Source organism: Rhinichthys klamathensis, unplaced genomic scaffold (assembly GCF_029890125.1).
Source record: "Rhinichthys klamathensis goyatoka isolate OS25496 unplaced genomic scaffold, OSU_Roscu_1.1 h1tg000429l_1, whole genome shotgun sequence".
Classification (NCBI taxonomy): domain Eukaryota; kingdom Metazoa; phylum Chordata; class Actinopteri; order Cypriniformes; family Leuciscidae; genus Rhinichthys; species Rhinichthys klamathensis.
In genome coordinates, this window is record NW_026606925.1 from 366,577 (window position 1) to 385,176 (window position 18,600).

At 41.6% G+C, this 18,600-nt stretch overlaps 2 protein-coding genes across 2 annotated transcripts in view; both read left to right on the plus strand.

The window, feature by feature from the left end:
* si:dkey-162h11.3 (mucin-2) lies at positions 1–7,644 on the plus strand (the record flags this gene model as incomplete). The annotated part of the gene is made up of 3 exons (XM_056235705.1): positions 1–2,070; positions 2,230–4,421; positions 5,460–7,644. Coding segments are annotated over 3 exons (6,447 nt in total), but the record flags the coding sequence as incomplete, so codon positions are not given.
* LOC130071090 (uncharacterized) overlaps positions 7,645–18,600 on the plus strand; it is a 23,685-nt gene continuing 12,729 nt past the window's right edge. The window contains exons 1-2 of the mRNA XM_056235706.1: positions 7,645–7,845; positions 11,236–11,300. The gene's annotated coding sequence lies outside the window, so the exon portion shown is untranslated. The remainder of the gene's footprint in view (positions 7,846–11,235; positions 11,301–18,600) is intronic.

The following is an 18,600-nucleotide window of genomic DNA, read 5'->3' on the forward strand; positions in this document are numbered from 1 at the left end:
ACTGACACTACAACTACTGAAACTACAACAGCTCAGCCAACTCCAACATCAACTGACACTACAACTACTGAAACCACAACAGTTCAGACAACTCCAACATCAACTGACACCACAACTACTGAAACTACAACAGCTCAGCCAACTCCAACATCAACTGACACTACAACTACTGAAACCACAACAGTTCAGACAACTCCAACATCAACTGCCACTACAACTACTGAAACTACAACAGTTCAGCCAACTTCAACATCAACTGACACTACAACTACTGAAACTACAACAGTTCAGCCAACTCCAACATCAACTGACACTACAACTACTGAAACTACAACAGTTCAGCCAACTGCAACATCAACTGACAGTACAACTACTGAAACCACAACAGCTCAGACAACTCAAACATCAACTGACACTACAACTACTGAAACCACAACAGCTCAGCCAACTCAAACATCAACTGACACTACAACTACTGAAACTACAACAGTTCAGCCAACTCCAACATCAACTGACACTACAACTACTGAAACCACTACAGCTCAGACAACTCCAACATCAACTGACACTACAACTACTGAAACCACAACAGCTCAGACAACTCCAACATCGACTGACACTACAACTACTGAAACTACAACAGCTCAGCCAACTCCAACATCAACTGACACTACAACTACTGAAACCACAACAGTTCAGACAACTCCAACATCAACTGACACTACAACTACTGAAACCACTACAGCTCAGACAACTCCAACATCAACTGACACTACAACTACTGAAACTACAACAGTTCAGCCAACTCCAACATCAACTGACACTACAACTACTGAAACTACAACAGTTCAGACAACTCCAACATCAACTGACACTACAACTACTGAAACCACAACAGCTCAGCCAACTGCAACATCAACTGACACCACAACTACTGAAACTACAACAGCTCAGCCAACTCCAACATCAACTGACACTACAACTACTGAAACCACAACAGCTCAGCCAACTCAAACATCAACTGACACTACAACTACAGAAACCACAACAGCCCAGCCAACTCCAACATCAACTGACACTACAACTACTGAAACCACAACAGCTCAGCCAACTGCAACATCAACTGACACTACAACTACTGAAACTACAACAGCTCAGCCAACTCCAACATCAACTGACACTACAACTACTGAAACCACAACAGCTCAGCCAACTCCAACATCAACTGACACTACAACTACTGAAACCACAACAGCTCAGCCAACTCCAACATCAACTGACACTACAACTACTGAAACTACAACAGCTCAGACAACTGCAACAACAACTGACACTACAACTACTGAAACCACAACAGCTCAGCCAACTCAAACATCAACTGACACTACAACTACTGAAACCACAACAGCTCAGCCAACTCCAACATCAACTGACACTACAACTACTGAAACCACAACATCTCAGCCAACTGCAACATCAACTGACACTACAACTACTGAAACCACAACAGCTCAGCCAACTCCAACATCAACTGACACTACAACTACTGAAACCACAACAGCTCAGCCAACTCCAACATCAACTGACACTACAACTACTGAAACCACAACAGCTCAGCCAACTCCAACATCAACTGACAGTACAACTACTGAAACTACAACAGCTCAGCCAACTCCAACATCAACTGACACTACAACTACTGAAACTACAACAGTTCAGCCAACTCCAACATCAACTGACACTACAACTACTGAAACCACTACAGCTCAGACAACTCCAACATCAACTGACACTACAACTACTGAAACCACTACAGCTCAGACAACTCCAACATCAACTGACACTACAACTACTGAAACTACAACAGTTCAGCCAGCTCCAACATCAACTGACACTACAACTACTGAACCCACAACAGCTCAACCAACTCCAACATCAACTGACACTACAACTACTGAAACTACAACAGCTCAGACAACTGCAACAACAACTGACACTACAACTACTGAAACCACAACAGCTCAGCCAACTCAAACATCAACTGACACTACAACTACTGAAACTACAACAGTTCAGCCAGCTCCAACCTCAACTGACACTACAACTACTGAACCCACAACAGCTCAACCAACTCCAACATCAACTGACACTACAACTACTGAAGCCACAACAGCTCAGCCAACTCCAACATCAACTGACACTACAACTACTGAAACCACAACAGCTCAGCCTACTCCAACATCAAGTGACACTACAACTACTGAAACTACAACAGTTCAGCCAACTCCAACATCAACTGACACTACAACTACTGAAACTACAACAGCTCAGCCAACTCCAACATCAACTGACACTACAACTACTGAAACTACAACAGCTCAGCCAACTCCAACATCAACTGACACTACAACTACTGAAACCACAACAGTTCAGACAACTCCAACATCAACTGACACCACAACTACTGAAACTACAACAGCTCAGCCAACTCCAACATCAACTGACACTACAACTACTGAAACCACAACAGTTCAGACAACTCCAACATCAACTGCCACTACAACTACTGAAACTACAACAGTTCAGCCAACTTCAACATCAACTGACACTACAACTACTGAAACTACAACAGTTCAGCCAACTCCAACATCAACTGACACTACAACTACTGAAACTACAACAGTTCAGCCAACTGCAACATCAACTGACAGTACAACTACTGAAACCACAACAGCTCAGACAACTCAAACATCAACTGACACTACAACTACTGAAACCACAACAGCTCAGCCAACTCAAACATCAACTGACACTACAACTACTGAAACTACAACAGTTCAGCCAACTCCAACATCAACTGACACTACAACTACTGAAACCACTACAGCTCAGACAACTCCAACATCAACTGACACTACAACTACTGAAACCACAACAGCTCAGACAACTCCAACATCGACTGACACTACAACTACTGAAACTACAACAGCTCAGCCAACTCCAACATCAACTGACACTACAACTACTGAAACCACAACAGTTCAGACAACTCCAACATCAACTGACACTACAACTACTGAAACCACTACAGCTCAGACAACTCCAACATCAACTGACACTACAACTACTGAAACTACAACAGTTCAGCCAACTCCAACATCAACTGACACTACAACTACTGAAACTACAACAGTTCAGACAACTCCAACATCAACTGACACTACAACTACTGAAACCACAACAGCTCAGCCAACTGCAACATCAACTGACACCACAACTACTGAAACTACAACAGCTCAGCCAACTCCAACATCAACTGACACTACAACTACTGAAACCACAACAGCTCAGCCAACTCAAACATCAACTGACACTACAACTACAGAAACCACAACAGCCCAGCCAACTCCAACATCAACTGACACTACAACTACTGAAACCACAACAGCTCAGCCAACTGCAACATCAACTGACACTACAACTACTGAAACTACAACAGCTCAGCCAACTCCAACATCAACTGACACTACAACTACTGAAACCACAACAGCTCAGCCAACTCCAACATCAACTGACACTACAACTACTGAAACCACAACAGCTCAGCCAACTCCAACATCAACTGACACTACAACTACTGAAACTACAACAGCTCAGACAACTGCAACAACAACTGACACTACAACTACTGAAACCACAACAGCTCAGCCAACTCAAACATCAACTGACACTACAACTACTGAAACCACAACAGCTCAGCCAACTCCAACATCAACTGACACTACAACTACTGAAACCACAACATCTCAGCCAACTGCAACATCAACTGACACTACAACTACTGAAACCACAACAGCTCAGCCAACTCCAACATCAACTGACACTACAACTACTGAAACCACAACAGCTCAGCCAACTCCAACATCAACTGACACTACAACTACTGAAACCACAACAGCTCAGCCAACTCCAACATCAACTGACAGTACAACTACTGAAACTACAACAGCTCAGCCAACTCCAACATCAACTGACACTACAACTACTGAAACTACAACAGTTCAGCCAACTCCAACATCAACTGACACTACAACTACTGAAACCACTACAGCTCAGACAACTCCAACATCAACTGACACTACAACTACTGAAACCACTACAGCTCAGACAACTCCAACATCAACTGACACTACAACTACTGAAACTACAACAGTTCAGCCAGCTCCAACATCAACTGACACTACAACTACTGAACCCACAACAGCTCAACCAACTCCAACATCAACTGACACTACAACTACTGAAACTACAACAGCTCAGACAACTGCAACAACAACTGACACTACAACTACTGAAACCACAACAGCTCAGCCAACTCAAACATCAACTGACACTACAACTACTGAAACTACAACAGTTCAGCCAGCTCCAACCTCAACTGACACTACAACTACTGAACCCACAACAGCTCAACCAACTCCAACATCAACTGACACTACAACTACTGAAGCCACAACAGCTCAGCCAACTCCAACATCAACTGACACTACAACTACTGAACCCACAACAGCTCAACCAACTCCAACATCAACTGACACTACAACTACTGAAACCACAACAGCTCAGCCAACTCCAACATCAACTGACACTACAACTACTGAAACCACAACAGCTCAGCCAACTCCAACATCAACTGACACTACAACTACTGAAACCACAACAGCTCAGCCAACTCCAACATCAACTGACACTACAACTACTGAAACCACAACAGCTCAGCCAACTCCAACATCAACTGACACTACAACTACTGAAACTACAACAGCACAGCCAACTCCAACATCAACTGACACTACAACTACTGAAACCACAACAGCTCAGCCAACTCAAACATCAACTGACACTACAACTACTGAAACTACAACAGTTCAGCCAACTCCAACATCAACTGACACTACAACTACTGAAACCACTACAGCTCAGACAACTCCAACATCAACTGACACTACAACTACTGAAACTACAACAGCTCAGCCAACTCCAACATCAACTGACACTACAACTACTGAAACCACAACAGTTCAGCCAACTCTAACATCAACTGACACTACAACTACTGAAACCACAACAGCTCAGCCAACTCAAACATCTACTGACTCTACAACTACTGAAACCACAACAGTTCAGCCAACTCTAACATCAACTGACACTACAACTACTGAAACCACAACAGCTCAGCCAACTCAAACATCAACTGACAGTACAACTACTGAAACCACAACAGCTCAGCCAACTCCAACATCAACTGACAGTACAACTACTGAAACCACAACAGCTCAGCCAACTCCAACATCAACTGACACTACAACTACTGAAACTACAACAGTTCAGCCAGCTCCAACATCAACTGACACTACAACTACTGAAACTACAACAGTTCAGCCCACTCCAACATCAACTGACACTACAACTACTGAAACTACAACAGTTCAGACAACTCCAACATCAACTGACACTACAACTACTGAAACCACAACAGCTCAGCCAACTGCAACATCAACTGACACCACAACTACTGAAACTACAACAGCTCAGCCAACTCCAACATCAACTGACACTACAACTACTGAAACTACAACAGCTCAGCCAACTCAAACATCAACTGACACTACAACTACAGAAACCACAACAGCTCAGCCAACTCCAACATCAACTGACACTACAACTACTGAAACTACAACAGCTCAGCCAACTCCAACATCAACTGACACTACAACTACTGAAACCACAACAGCTCAGCCAACTCCAACATCAACTGACACTACAACTACTGAAGCCACAACAGCTCAGCCAACTCAAACATCAACTGACACTACAACTACTGAAACTACAACAGCTCAGCCAACTCCAACATCAACTGACACTACAACTACTGGAATTACAACAGCTCAGCCAACTCCAACATCAACTGACACTACAACTACTGAAACCACAACAGCTCAGCCAACTCCAACATCAACTGACACTACAACTACTGAAACTACAACAGCTCAGCCAACTCCAACATCAACTGACACTACAACTACTGAAACTACAACAGCTCAGCCAACTCCAACATCAACTGACACTACAACTACTGAAACCACAACAGCTCAGCCAACTCCAACATCAACTGACACTACAACTACTGAAGCCACAACAGCTCAGCCAACTCAAACATCAACTGACACTACAACTACTGAAACTACAACAGCTCAGCCAACTCCAACATCAACTGACACTACAACTACTGGAATTACAACAGCTCAGCCAACTCCAACATCAACTGACACTACAACTACTGAAACCACAACAGCTCAGCCAACTCCAACATCAACTGACACTACAACTACTGAAACTACAACAGCTCAGCCAACTGCAACATCAACTGACACTACAACTACTGAAACCACAACAGCTCAGCCAACTCCAACATCAACTGACACTACAACTACTGAAACTACAACAGCTCAGCCAACTGCAACATCAACTGACACTACAACTACTGAAACCACAACAGCTCAGCCAACTCCAACATCAACTGACACTACAACTACTGAAACCACAACAGCTCAGCCAACTCCAACATCAACTGACACTACAACTACTGAAACTACAACAGTTCAGCCAACTCCAACATCAACTGACACTACAACTACTGAAACTACAACAGTTCAGCCAACTCCAACATCAACTGACACTACAACTACTGAAACTACAACAGCTCAACCAACTCCAACATCAACTGACACTACAACTACTGAAACTACAACAGTTCAGACAACTCCAACATCAACTGACACTACAACTACTGAAACTACAACAGCTCAACCAACTCAAACATCAACTGACACTACAACTACTGAAACTACAACAGTTCAGACAACTCCAACATCAACTGACACTACAACTACTGAAACTACAACAGTTCAGACAACTCCAACATCAACTGACACTACAACTACTGAAACCACAACAGCTCAGCCAACTCAAACATCAACTGACACTACAACTACTGAAACTACAACAGCTCAGCCAACTCAAACATCAACTGACACTATAACTACTGAAACTACAACAGCTCAGCCAACTCAAACATCAACTGACACTACAACTACTGAAACTACAACAGCTCAGCCAACTCAAACATCAACTGACACTACAACTACTGAAACCACAACAGCTCAGCCAACTCAAACATCAACTGACACTACAACTACTGAAACTACAACAGTTCAGCCAACTCCAACATCAACTGACACTACAACTACTGAAACCACAACAGCTCAGCCAACTCCAACATCAACTGACACTACAACTACTGAAACTACAACAGCTCAGACAACTCCAACACCAACTGACACTACAACTTCTGAAACTACAACAGCTCAGCCAACTCTAACATCAACTGACACTACAACTACTGAAACCACAACAGCTCAGCCAACTCCAACATCAACTGACACTACAACTACTGAAACTACAACAGCTGAGCCAACTCCAACATCAACTGACACTACAACTACTGAAACTACCACAGCTCAGCCAACTCAAACATCAACTGACACTACAACTACTGAAACTACAACAGCTCAGCCAACTCAAACAACACACACTGCAGCTACGACTTCTTCCCCTCTAACCGCAACGACAACACAACTTACTTCTACAACTGAAACAACGGTCACAACTCCTTTAACCTCTACAGTTCTAGTTAGGTTTTCCAGCAATGAAAATTTTGTGCCTGCACTGTCAAATTCATCATCAGAAGTATTTAAAGCCAGAGAAAGCAAAGTCATAAATGAGGTAAGTTGTATGATCAATGTTTAAGGCACATGCGATTTGCACTGCAAACTAAATGGTAACATTCTTCCATTTTAATGAATTAAGCATTTTATTTTGAACCCTAATATAAATATTAGTGTAAACTATTTGCACCCAACATATGTAATGTATGTTATTTATGTGCAAATTGTGTTCTTTTTTATTTGCGTCCAGGTGTAAATATCAACTTGCTGTTATTTTAATAATTTCTAGTCCAGGTTTTACTTTCACTACTTAATAGTGGTGTGATCCGTTGAACCACAACCAAAGAGTAGTGAAAGTAAAATCTGGAAATTACAAAATTACAAAACTCGCAGTTCGGATCATATTGTGGTTTTTGAGTCACGGATGGAATCATTTTATGGATCAGCAAAAAAAAAAAAAAAAAAAGGTTTGAGTTAGGTAAACGCACAAAAACACAAAGATGAAGGTAGTAGGTAGTATTTTAATACATACACAGGTAAATCCATACAAGGAGATCCATGCAATTGTTCTACGATCAACTTAGGCTTGCGATGCTTTTGGGAAACGGAGCCATGGCTAAGAGTTGAAGCACTCCATCCTAAGTTAAAGGGGTGGTATAATGCCACTTTTTACAATATGTAAAATAAGTCTCTGTTGTCCCCAGAGTGTGTATGTGAAGTTTTAGCTAAAAATACCCCACAGATATTTTTTTACAGCACGTTAAAATTGTCCCTTTTTGAGGGTCAGTAAAAACGTGTCGTTTCGTGTGTGACCCTTTAAATGCAAATGAGCTGCTGCTCCCGGCACAGGGGGCGGAGCTTCAAGAGTTCGCAGCTCTGATTACCTCACGCAGGCACACTAAAATGTCAGAAACTATTCAGCCTTTTATGTTTAAACTGGAGTCGGTCAATGGTGGAGAGACTCAAGAAGAAGTGACAACATGTAGAATGCAACAGGACGTTTCTGCATGGTTAGTTGATGAATTTATGTTGCTGATGTGGAGTTAACTATCTTTAATTAGCATATTCTGCAATGAAAAACTATAAAATCGCTTGTGCGGGAACTGTTGTAAGATGCCTACAGAGTGACATTCTTGAGTCTCTCCACCATTGGCATTTGTGTTACGTACTGTATTGCATGTGAAAAGACTGATGCGACAGCTTGAGCAGACTCACAAATGTGCTCGACTACAACAACTCTACCTCTTCTCAACACTACCTTTGTTGCTTGCAAGTTCCCGGGGGTGGGGTTTATGTAAATTTTTGGGTTAGTGATGTCACTAACCCGGGAGAAATGTCGTGTAGTCCCTACCAGCCGTTTGTTGTAGTCCTGAAAAATGATTTCTTTAAAAGCAAATATCTTCCTTTGCTTTGAACTTTGAGCGTTGTAACTTTGCAGATGTTGTTTATGCTCAAACAGCAACATTACACACTAACTACAGTTAGAAAAGTGAAATCATAATCAACCACCCCTTTAAATTCATTGTGGAAGACTTAAGTGATAAAGACATTGATCATTAAAAACCCCTCACTGGTCACTCGGGTGGTCTATTGAACAAGGATAAAGAGGGGAAAAAACTAAATTGCTACACCAAATGGTTCAAAAGTTATGAGCTGAAAAAATAAGTGAATACATAACAATAACAACAGAAATAATAAAGCAACAACAACAGAAAAAATAGGCCTGCCTGAAACGAACATAGACAGTAAAAGAAATGGACAGAGCAAACCCCATAGATTTCAACGGAGAAAAGTGAAGCCCATTAGAAGCACTCTCTTCCCGATGGCTGAGCGACTGCGCCGGCTCACACTGAGCTTGACGACAGAGATGTGACGTGAGCCTGTCTGACAGCTGTAAGTCTTCTAGTAGCTGTGCCAAGAGGAATCTGAATCATTCCCTTCCGGATCTCACAGAGCCGGAGAGCGTGAGTAGGAGCTGTCCATGAGCTAGCAGAGCAACTTTATGACTCTCTATGGGCTTCTCCCTTGACTTTATGCCTCCACGTCCCCCCGATTGCGCGCGAGCTTCTCCTCCTGTCTATACGGTAATTTCTCTACTGTGCGACAGAGAGTCGCGTGTTATGACGCAATCGTTAGCCTATTTTTACAAAAACTGCTTCTACGGGGCCATAACGTACGATACAAGGTAATGGAGCCTTTTATACATTGTCGTGTTTCTTTAGAAATAAACAATGGACAAATGGAGTCTTTAAACGCCTCAGATGTAAAGTTATTCGCTGTCAAATTGACGCCAAAATGAATGGGAGTCAATGGGATGCTAACAGCAGGTGATGGTCTGCTAGCCAATGGCGGCGCCCGGGGAGACTTCAGTTTCCGGCTGGTGGATTACCCCCTTGGAAACTAATCGTCAGTAATTCAGTCTCACTTCCTGCTGAACCCGCGTAGGTTTGTAACTAATTTGCATAATGCCAGCCTGTGGTCTTGATTGGCTGAATAGCGTCTCTTAGCCCCGCCCTCAAACACTGTAGTTTATCTGAGGCTGGAAGAGTTTGGTTCGTGTCGAGAAGACGCTGTTTTCTGCTGACAAAGCAAATCCACTTTGATGAGATTGATACGGTAAAACTCACGCCATCGTTACTGTTTGTATCACTGTGTATCAAGAGCTGAGGAAGAGCTGGAATTCAGATATGCTAATAGGCGTTTTGTTTCCTACGCACATTGTAAGCGGTAGACCAATCACAGCAGACTGGGCCATCTGACCAATCAGTGCAGAGTAGGCTTGCAGAAAGGAGGGGTTTAGAGAGACTGAATTGTCAAACAAACTGTTTTCAGACTCTTTGAGAAATGAGGTGATGTGCAATGTATATTATGTGAAAATAATGTGTTTTTGACCTAAAAAAGAATAACAGGTGCACTTTAAAGTACACTGTTGAACAAGAACTAAAGAGTAGACTATTACAGTAAATGTTAATATGCACTTAAATTTGGAAACAATAACTGCAGATTGTCAGGTAACAAATGACGGAGGATTCAGTAGCAAGTGTGCAAACAATAAAGTTTATTCAAGAACAAAGTAAGAGTAGACGCCGAGGGTCAGATGAAATAGAGGTGCCCGGAAACAGTCTTTCTCGGCAGCGCAGGGACACGAATGGGCAACCCGATCCTCCGTGGAAGAAGGAAGAGAGATCAGGAAGACACAATCCGTAATCCAGACACTTAACTCAGGGAACACACAGACAGCCAGCTAATGATCAGATCAGTGGTAATCTGCGGCCACACACACACACACACACAGGGGAAGACAAAGAGTCAGTGGAATCATGAACCGTGACAGATCATGTAAAACATAATTAATGACCACCAAATGTCTTTCATATTGTAGGTTTTTGACTGACATTGAAATGTGTAACTAATGTTGAACCTGACATTGTGAATCTGTTTTCCACAGATTAAGCCAATCTTTGAAAAGGCATTCGGTAGCTCCTTCGTTAAATTGAAAGTTATCTCGTTCCGGTGGGTATTTCTTTCCTTATTATAAGAATACATTTTCTTTTTGGGAAACAAAAATCTCTACAGTCTAGACAGCTATATATATATATATATATATATATATATATATATATATATATTGCTTTAGTGGACAAGTTAGAAATAACAATTGTAGATTTCCAAACATTCCTATTACAAATGTTGTAATAATTCAGGGATATTTTTGTATGAACAAGGAGTCTTACAACAGAAGATGTGCACCACACATAGATCTGATCCCACCATTATCAAGTCAATCTGGAATTACATGGAAGACACAGAAACAACTGAGGCTAAACCCATAAATTCATAGAAGAACTATGACTACTCTCCTCAAGATGCTTGGAACAACCAACCTTAAAAACTCATAGGAAAGAGTTGTTTTGAAGGCAAAGTGTGATCACACCAAACACTGACTTGATTCGCTTAATGGACATTCACTTTTAAACAGTGCCGTAATTTGCTGGCAGGTTGTTCCAGCATCTTGGAAAGGCTTTCAGAGTTCTTTGGATGTCGGCTTTAGTCTCAATTGCTTGTGTCTCTTCATGTAATCCCAGATGGAATTAATGATGGTGAGATGAGATCTCAGTGTGGGCTGTACCATCAGTTGTTGGGCTCCTTATTTATAAAACAAAACATGTCAAGATTATTCCAAAACTTGCAAAAGCAATTTGTAAATCTAAATATCTACTGGTACACTAAGGCAAAATAAATCAGCAACCGTCAGATGTTTTTTTAGAATCATCTATATTTTGTTATTAACAGCATTTGACAGATTTGTATAAAACCACAAGATAACAATAATAGCTGCATGAACACAAAATGCCTATGAGAGTTTGTGCACTGAGTCTTACATTTAAAAAAAATGACAATGACTCTTTCTCTTCCACATCCCTTCTGTAGTTCTGGATCAATCATCACTGACATGGCTGTAACATTTAGAACCTTAACCAGTGAAACAAATATATCCGATGCCATTTTAAATAGCAACAACACTCTTAACATCACCAGTGTTAATGGTAAGTCAAACAAGCAATATCATCAATGCAATGTCATTCAAAACGGTTTGGTAAACTCTATGTTACTCTTTATTGTTATTAAACTATAGTTGTTTGTAGTGGTTGTAAACAATATTTTTTATGTATTTTGCTGAAGATTAATAGTTTTCTCAACCGTTATTTTTATTCTACAAATTATCCAAACACACAACAGTAATAAGTTCACTCAACACGACTACCAAAGCCACTACAACCAGTCCTACAGCTCAGCCAACTCCAACATCAACTGACACTACAAATATTGAAACTACAACAGCTCAGCCAACTCCAACATCAACTGACACTACAACTACTGAAATTACAACAGTTCAGCCAACTCCAGCATCAACTGACACTACAACTACTGAAACTACAACAGTTCAGACAACTCCAACATCAACTGACACTACAACTACTGAAACCACAACAGTTCAGCCAACTCCAACATCAACTGACACTACAACTACTGAAACTACAACAGCTCAGCCAACTCCAACATCAACTGACACTACAACTACTGAAACTACAACAGTTCAGCCAACTCCAGCATCAACTGACACTACAACTACTGAAACTACAACAGTTCAGACAACTCCAACATCAACTGACACTACAACTACTGAAACCACAACAGTTCAGCCAACTCCAACATCAACTGACACTACAACTACTGAAACTACAACAGCTCAGCCAACTCCAACATCAACTGACACTACAACTACTGAAACTACAACAGCTCAGCCAACTCCAACATCAACTGACACTACAACTACTGAAACCACAACAGTTCAGCCAACTCCAGCATCAACTGACACTACAACTACTGAAACTACAACAGCTCAGCCAACTCCAACATCAACTGACACTACAACTACTGAAACTACAACAGCTCAGCCAACTCAATCAACAGCGGGCACTACAACTACTGAAACTACAACAGTTCAGACAACTCCAACATCAACTGACACTACAACTACTGAAACCACAACAGCTCAGCCAACTCAAACATCAACTGACACAACAACTACTGAAACCACAACAGCTCAGCCAACTCAAACATCAACTGACACTACAACTACTGAAACCACAACAGCTCAGCCAACTCAAACATCAACTGACACAACAACTACTGAAACCACAACAGCTCAGCCAACTCAAACATCAACTGACACTACAACTACTGAAAATACAACAGCTCAGCCAACTCAAACATCAACTGACACTACAACTACTGAAACCACAACAGCTCAACCAACTCCAACATCAACTGACAGTACAACTACTGAAACTACAACAGCTCAGCCAACTCCAACATCAACTGACACTACAACTACTGAAACTACAACAGCTCAGCCAACTCCAACATCAACTGACACTACAACTACAGAAACTACAACAGTTCAGACAACTCCAACATCAACTGACACTACAACTACTGAAACTACAACAGCTCAGCCAACTCCAACATCAACTGACACTACAACTACTGAAACTACAACAGCTCAGCCAACTCCAACATCAACTGACACTACAACTACTGAAACCACAACAGTTCAGCCAACTCCAACATCAACTGACACAACAACTACTGAAACTACAACAGCTCAGCCAACTCTAACATCAACTGACACTACAACTACTGAAACTACAACAGTTCAGCCAACTCCAACATCAACTGACACTACAACTACTGAAACTACAACAGCTCAGCCAACTCCAACATCAACTGACACTACAACTACTGAAACTACAACAGCTCAGCCAACTCCAACATCAACTGACACTACAACTACTGAAACCACAACAGTTCAGACAACTCCAACATCAACTGACACTACAACTACTGAAACCACAACAGTTCAGCCAACTCCAACATCAACTGACACTACAACTACTGAAACCACAACAGCTCAGCCAACTCAAACATCAACTGACACAACAACTACTGAAACTACAACAGCTCAGCCAACTCCAACATCAACTGACACAACAACTACTGAAAATACAACAGCTCAGCCAACTCCAACATCAACTGACACTACAACTACTGAAAATACAACAGCTCAGCCAAATCAAACATCAACTGACACTACAACTACTGAAACCACAACAGTTCAGCCAACTCCAACATCAACTGACACTACAACTACTGAAACTACAACAGCTCAGCCAACTCCAACATCAACTGACACTACAACTACTGAAACTACAACAGTTCAGACAACTCCAACATCAACTGACACTACAACTACTGAAACCACAACAGTTCAGCCAACTGCAACATCAACTGACACTACAACTACTGAAACTACAACAGTTCAGACAACTCCAACATCAACTGACACTACAACTACTGAAACCACAACAGTTCAGACAACTGCAACATCAACTGACACTACAACTACTGAAACTACAACAGCTCAGCCAACTCAAACATCAACTGACACTACAACTACTGAAAATACAACAGCTCAGCCAACTCCAACATCAACTGACACTACAACTACTGAAACTACAACAGTTCAGACAACTCCAACATCAACTGACACTACAACTACTGAAACTACAACAGTTCAGACAACTCCAACATCAACTGACACTACAACTACTGAAACTACAACAGCTCAGCCAACTCTAACATCAACTGACACTACAACTACTGAAACTACAACAGTTCAGCCAACTCAAACATCAACTGACACTACAACTACTGAAACTACAACAGTTCAGCCAACTCAAACATCAGAGGGCACTACAACTACTGAAACCACAACAGCTCAGCCAACTCAAACATCAACTGACACTACAACTACTGAAACTACAACAGCTCAGCCAACTCTAACATCAACTGACACTACAACTACTGAAACTACAACAGCTCAGCCAACTCAAACATCAACTGACACTACAACTACTGAAACTACAACAGCTCAGCCAACTCTAACATCAACTGACACTACAACTACTGAAACTACAACAGCTCAGCCAACTCTAACATCAACTGACACTACAACTACTGAAACTACAACAGTTCAGCCAACTCAAACATCAGAGGGCACTACAACTACTGAAACCACAACAGCTCAGCCAACTCAAACATCAACTGACACTACAACTACTGAAACCACAACAGTTCAGACAACTCCAACATCAACTGACACTACAACTACTGAAACTACAACAGTTCAGACAGCTCCAACATCAACTGACACTACAACTACTGAAACTACAACAGTTCAGACAACTCCAACATCAACTGACACTACAACTACTGAAACTACAACAGCTCAGCCAACTCCAACATCAACTGACACTACAACTACTGAAACTACAACAGCTCAGCCAACTCTAACATCAACTGACACTACAACTACTGAAACTACAACAGTTCAGCCAACTCCAACATCAACTGACACTACAACTACTGAAACTACAACAGCTCAGCCAACTCCAACATCAACTGACACCACAACTACTGAAACCACAACAGCTCAGCCAACTCCAACATCAACTGACACTACAACTACTGAAACTACAACAGCTGAGCCAACTCCAACATCAACTGACACTACAACTACTGAAACTACAACAGCTCAGCCAACTCCAACATCAACTGACACTACAACTACTGAAACTACAACAGCTCAGCCAACTCTAACATCAACTGACACTACAACTACTGAAACCACAACAGTTCAGCCAACTCCAACATCAACTGACACTACAACTACTGAAACCACAACAGTTCAGCCAACTCCAACATCAACTGACACAACAACTACTGAAACTACAACAGCTCAGCCAACTCAAACATCAACTGACACTACAACTACTGAAAATACAACAGCTCAGCCAACTCAAACATCAACTGACACTACAACTACTGAAACCACAACAGCTCAGCCAACTCCAACATCAACTGACACAACAACTACTGAAACCACAACAGCTCAGCCAACTCCAACATCAACTGACACAACAACTACTGAAACTACAACAGCTCAGCCAACTCAAACATCAACTGACACTACAACTACTGAAAATACAACAGCTCAGCCAACTGCAACATCAACTGACACTACAACTACTGAAACTACAACAGCTCAGCCAACTCAAACATCAACTGACACTACAACTACTGAAACCACAACAGCTCAGCCAACTCCAACATCAACTGACACTACAACTACTGAAACCACAACAGTTCAGCCAACTGCAACATCAACTGACACTACAACTACTGAAACTACAACAGCTCAGCCAACTCAAACATCAACTGACACTACAACTACTGAAAATACAACAGCTCAGCCAACTCCAACATCAACTGACACTACAACTACTGAAACTACAACAGTTCAGACAACTCCAACATCAACTGACACTACAACTACTGAAACTACAACAGCTCAGCCAACTCTAACATCAACTGACACTACAACTACTGAAACTACAACAGTTCAGCCAACTCAAACATCAGAGGGCACTACAACTACTGAAACCACAACAGCTCAGCCAACTCAAACATCAACTGACACTACAACTACTGAAACTACAACAGCTCAGCCAACTCTAACATCAACTGACACTACAACTACTGAAACTACAACAGCTCAGCCAACTCAAACATCAACTGACACTACAACTACTGAAACTACAACAGCTCAGCCAACTCTAACATCAACTGACACTACAACTACTGAAACTACAACAGCTCAGCCAACTCTAACATCAACTGACACTACAACTACTGAAACTACAACAGTTCAGCCAACTCAAACATCAGAGGGCACTACAACTACTGAAACCACAACAGCTCAGCCAATTAAAACATCAACTGACACTACAACTACTGAAACCACAACAGTTCAGACAACTCCAACATCAACTGACACTACAACTACTGAACCTACAACAGTTCAGCCAACTCCAACATCAACTGACACTACAACTACTGAAACTACAACAGTTCAGACAACTCCAACATCAACTGACACTACAACTACTGAACCTACAACAGTTCAGCCAACTCCAACATCAACTGACACTACAACTACTGAAACTACAACAGTTCAGACAACTCCAACATCAACTGACACTACAACTACTGAAACTACAACAGTTCAGACAACTCCAACATCAACTGACACTACAACTACTGAACCTACAACAGTTCAGCCAACTCCAACATCAACTGACACTACAACTACTGAAACTACAACAGTTCAGACAACTCCAACATCAACTGACACTACAACTACTGAAACTACAACAGTTCAGACAACTCCAACATCAACTGACACTACAACTACTGAAACTACAACAGTTCAGACAACTCCAACATCAACTGACACAACTACTGAAACTACAACAGCTCAGCCAACTCCAACATCAACTGACACTACAACTACTGAAACCACAACAGCTCAGCCAACTCAAACATCAACTGACACTACAACTACTGAAACTACAACAGCTCAGCCAACTCCAATATCAACTGACACTACAACTACTGAAACCACAACAGTTCAGACAACTCCAACATCAACTGACACTACAACTACTGAACCTACAACAGTTCAGACAACTCCAACATCAACTGACACTACAACTACTGAAACCACAACAGTTCAGACAACTCCAACATCAACTGACACTACAACTACTGAACCTACAACAGTTCAGCCAACTCCAACATCAACTGACACTACAACTACTGAAACTACAACAGTTCAGACAACTCCAACATCAACTGACACTACAACTACTGAAACTACAACAGTTCAGACAACTCCAACATCAACTGACACCACAACTACTGAAACTACAACAGCTCAGCCAACTCCAACATCAACTGACACCACAACTACTGAAACTACAACAGCTCAGCCAACTCTAACATCAACTGACACTACAACTACTGAAACTACAACAGTTCAGCCAACTCAAACATCAACTGACACTACAACTACTGAAACTACAACAGATCAGCCAACTCTAACATCAACTGACACTACAACTACTGAAACTACAACAGTTCAGCCAACTCAAACATCAGAGGGCACTACAACTAATGAAACTACAACAGCTCAGCCAACTCAAACATCAACTGACACTACAACTACTGAAACTACAACAGCTCAGCCAACTCTAACATCAACTGACACTACAACTACTGAAACTACAACAGTTCAGCCAACTCAGACAACAGCGGGCACTACAACTACTGAAACTACAACAGCTCAGCC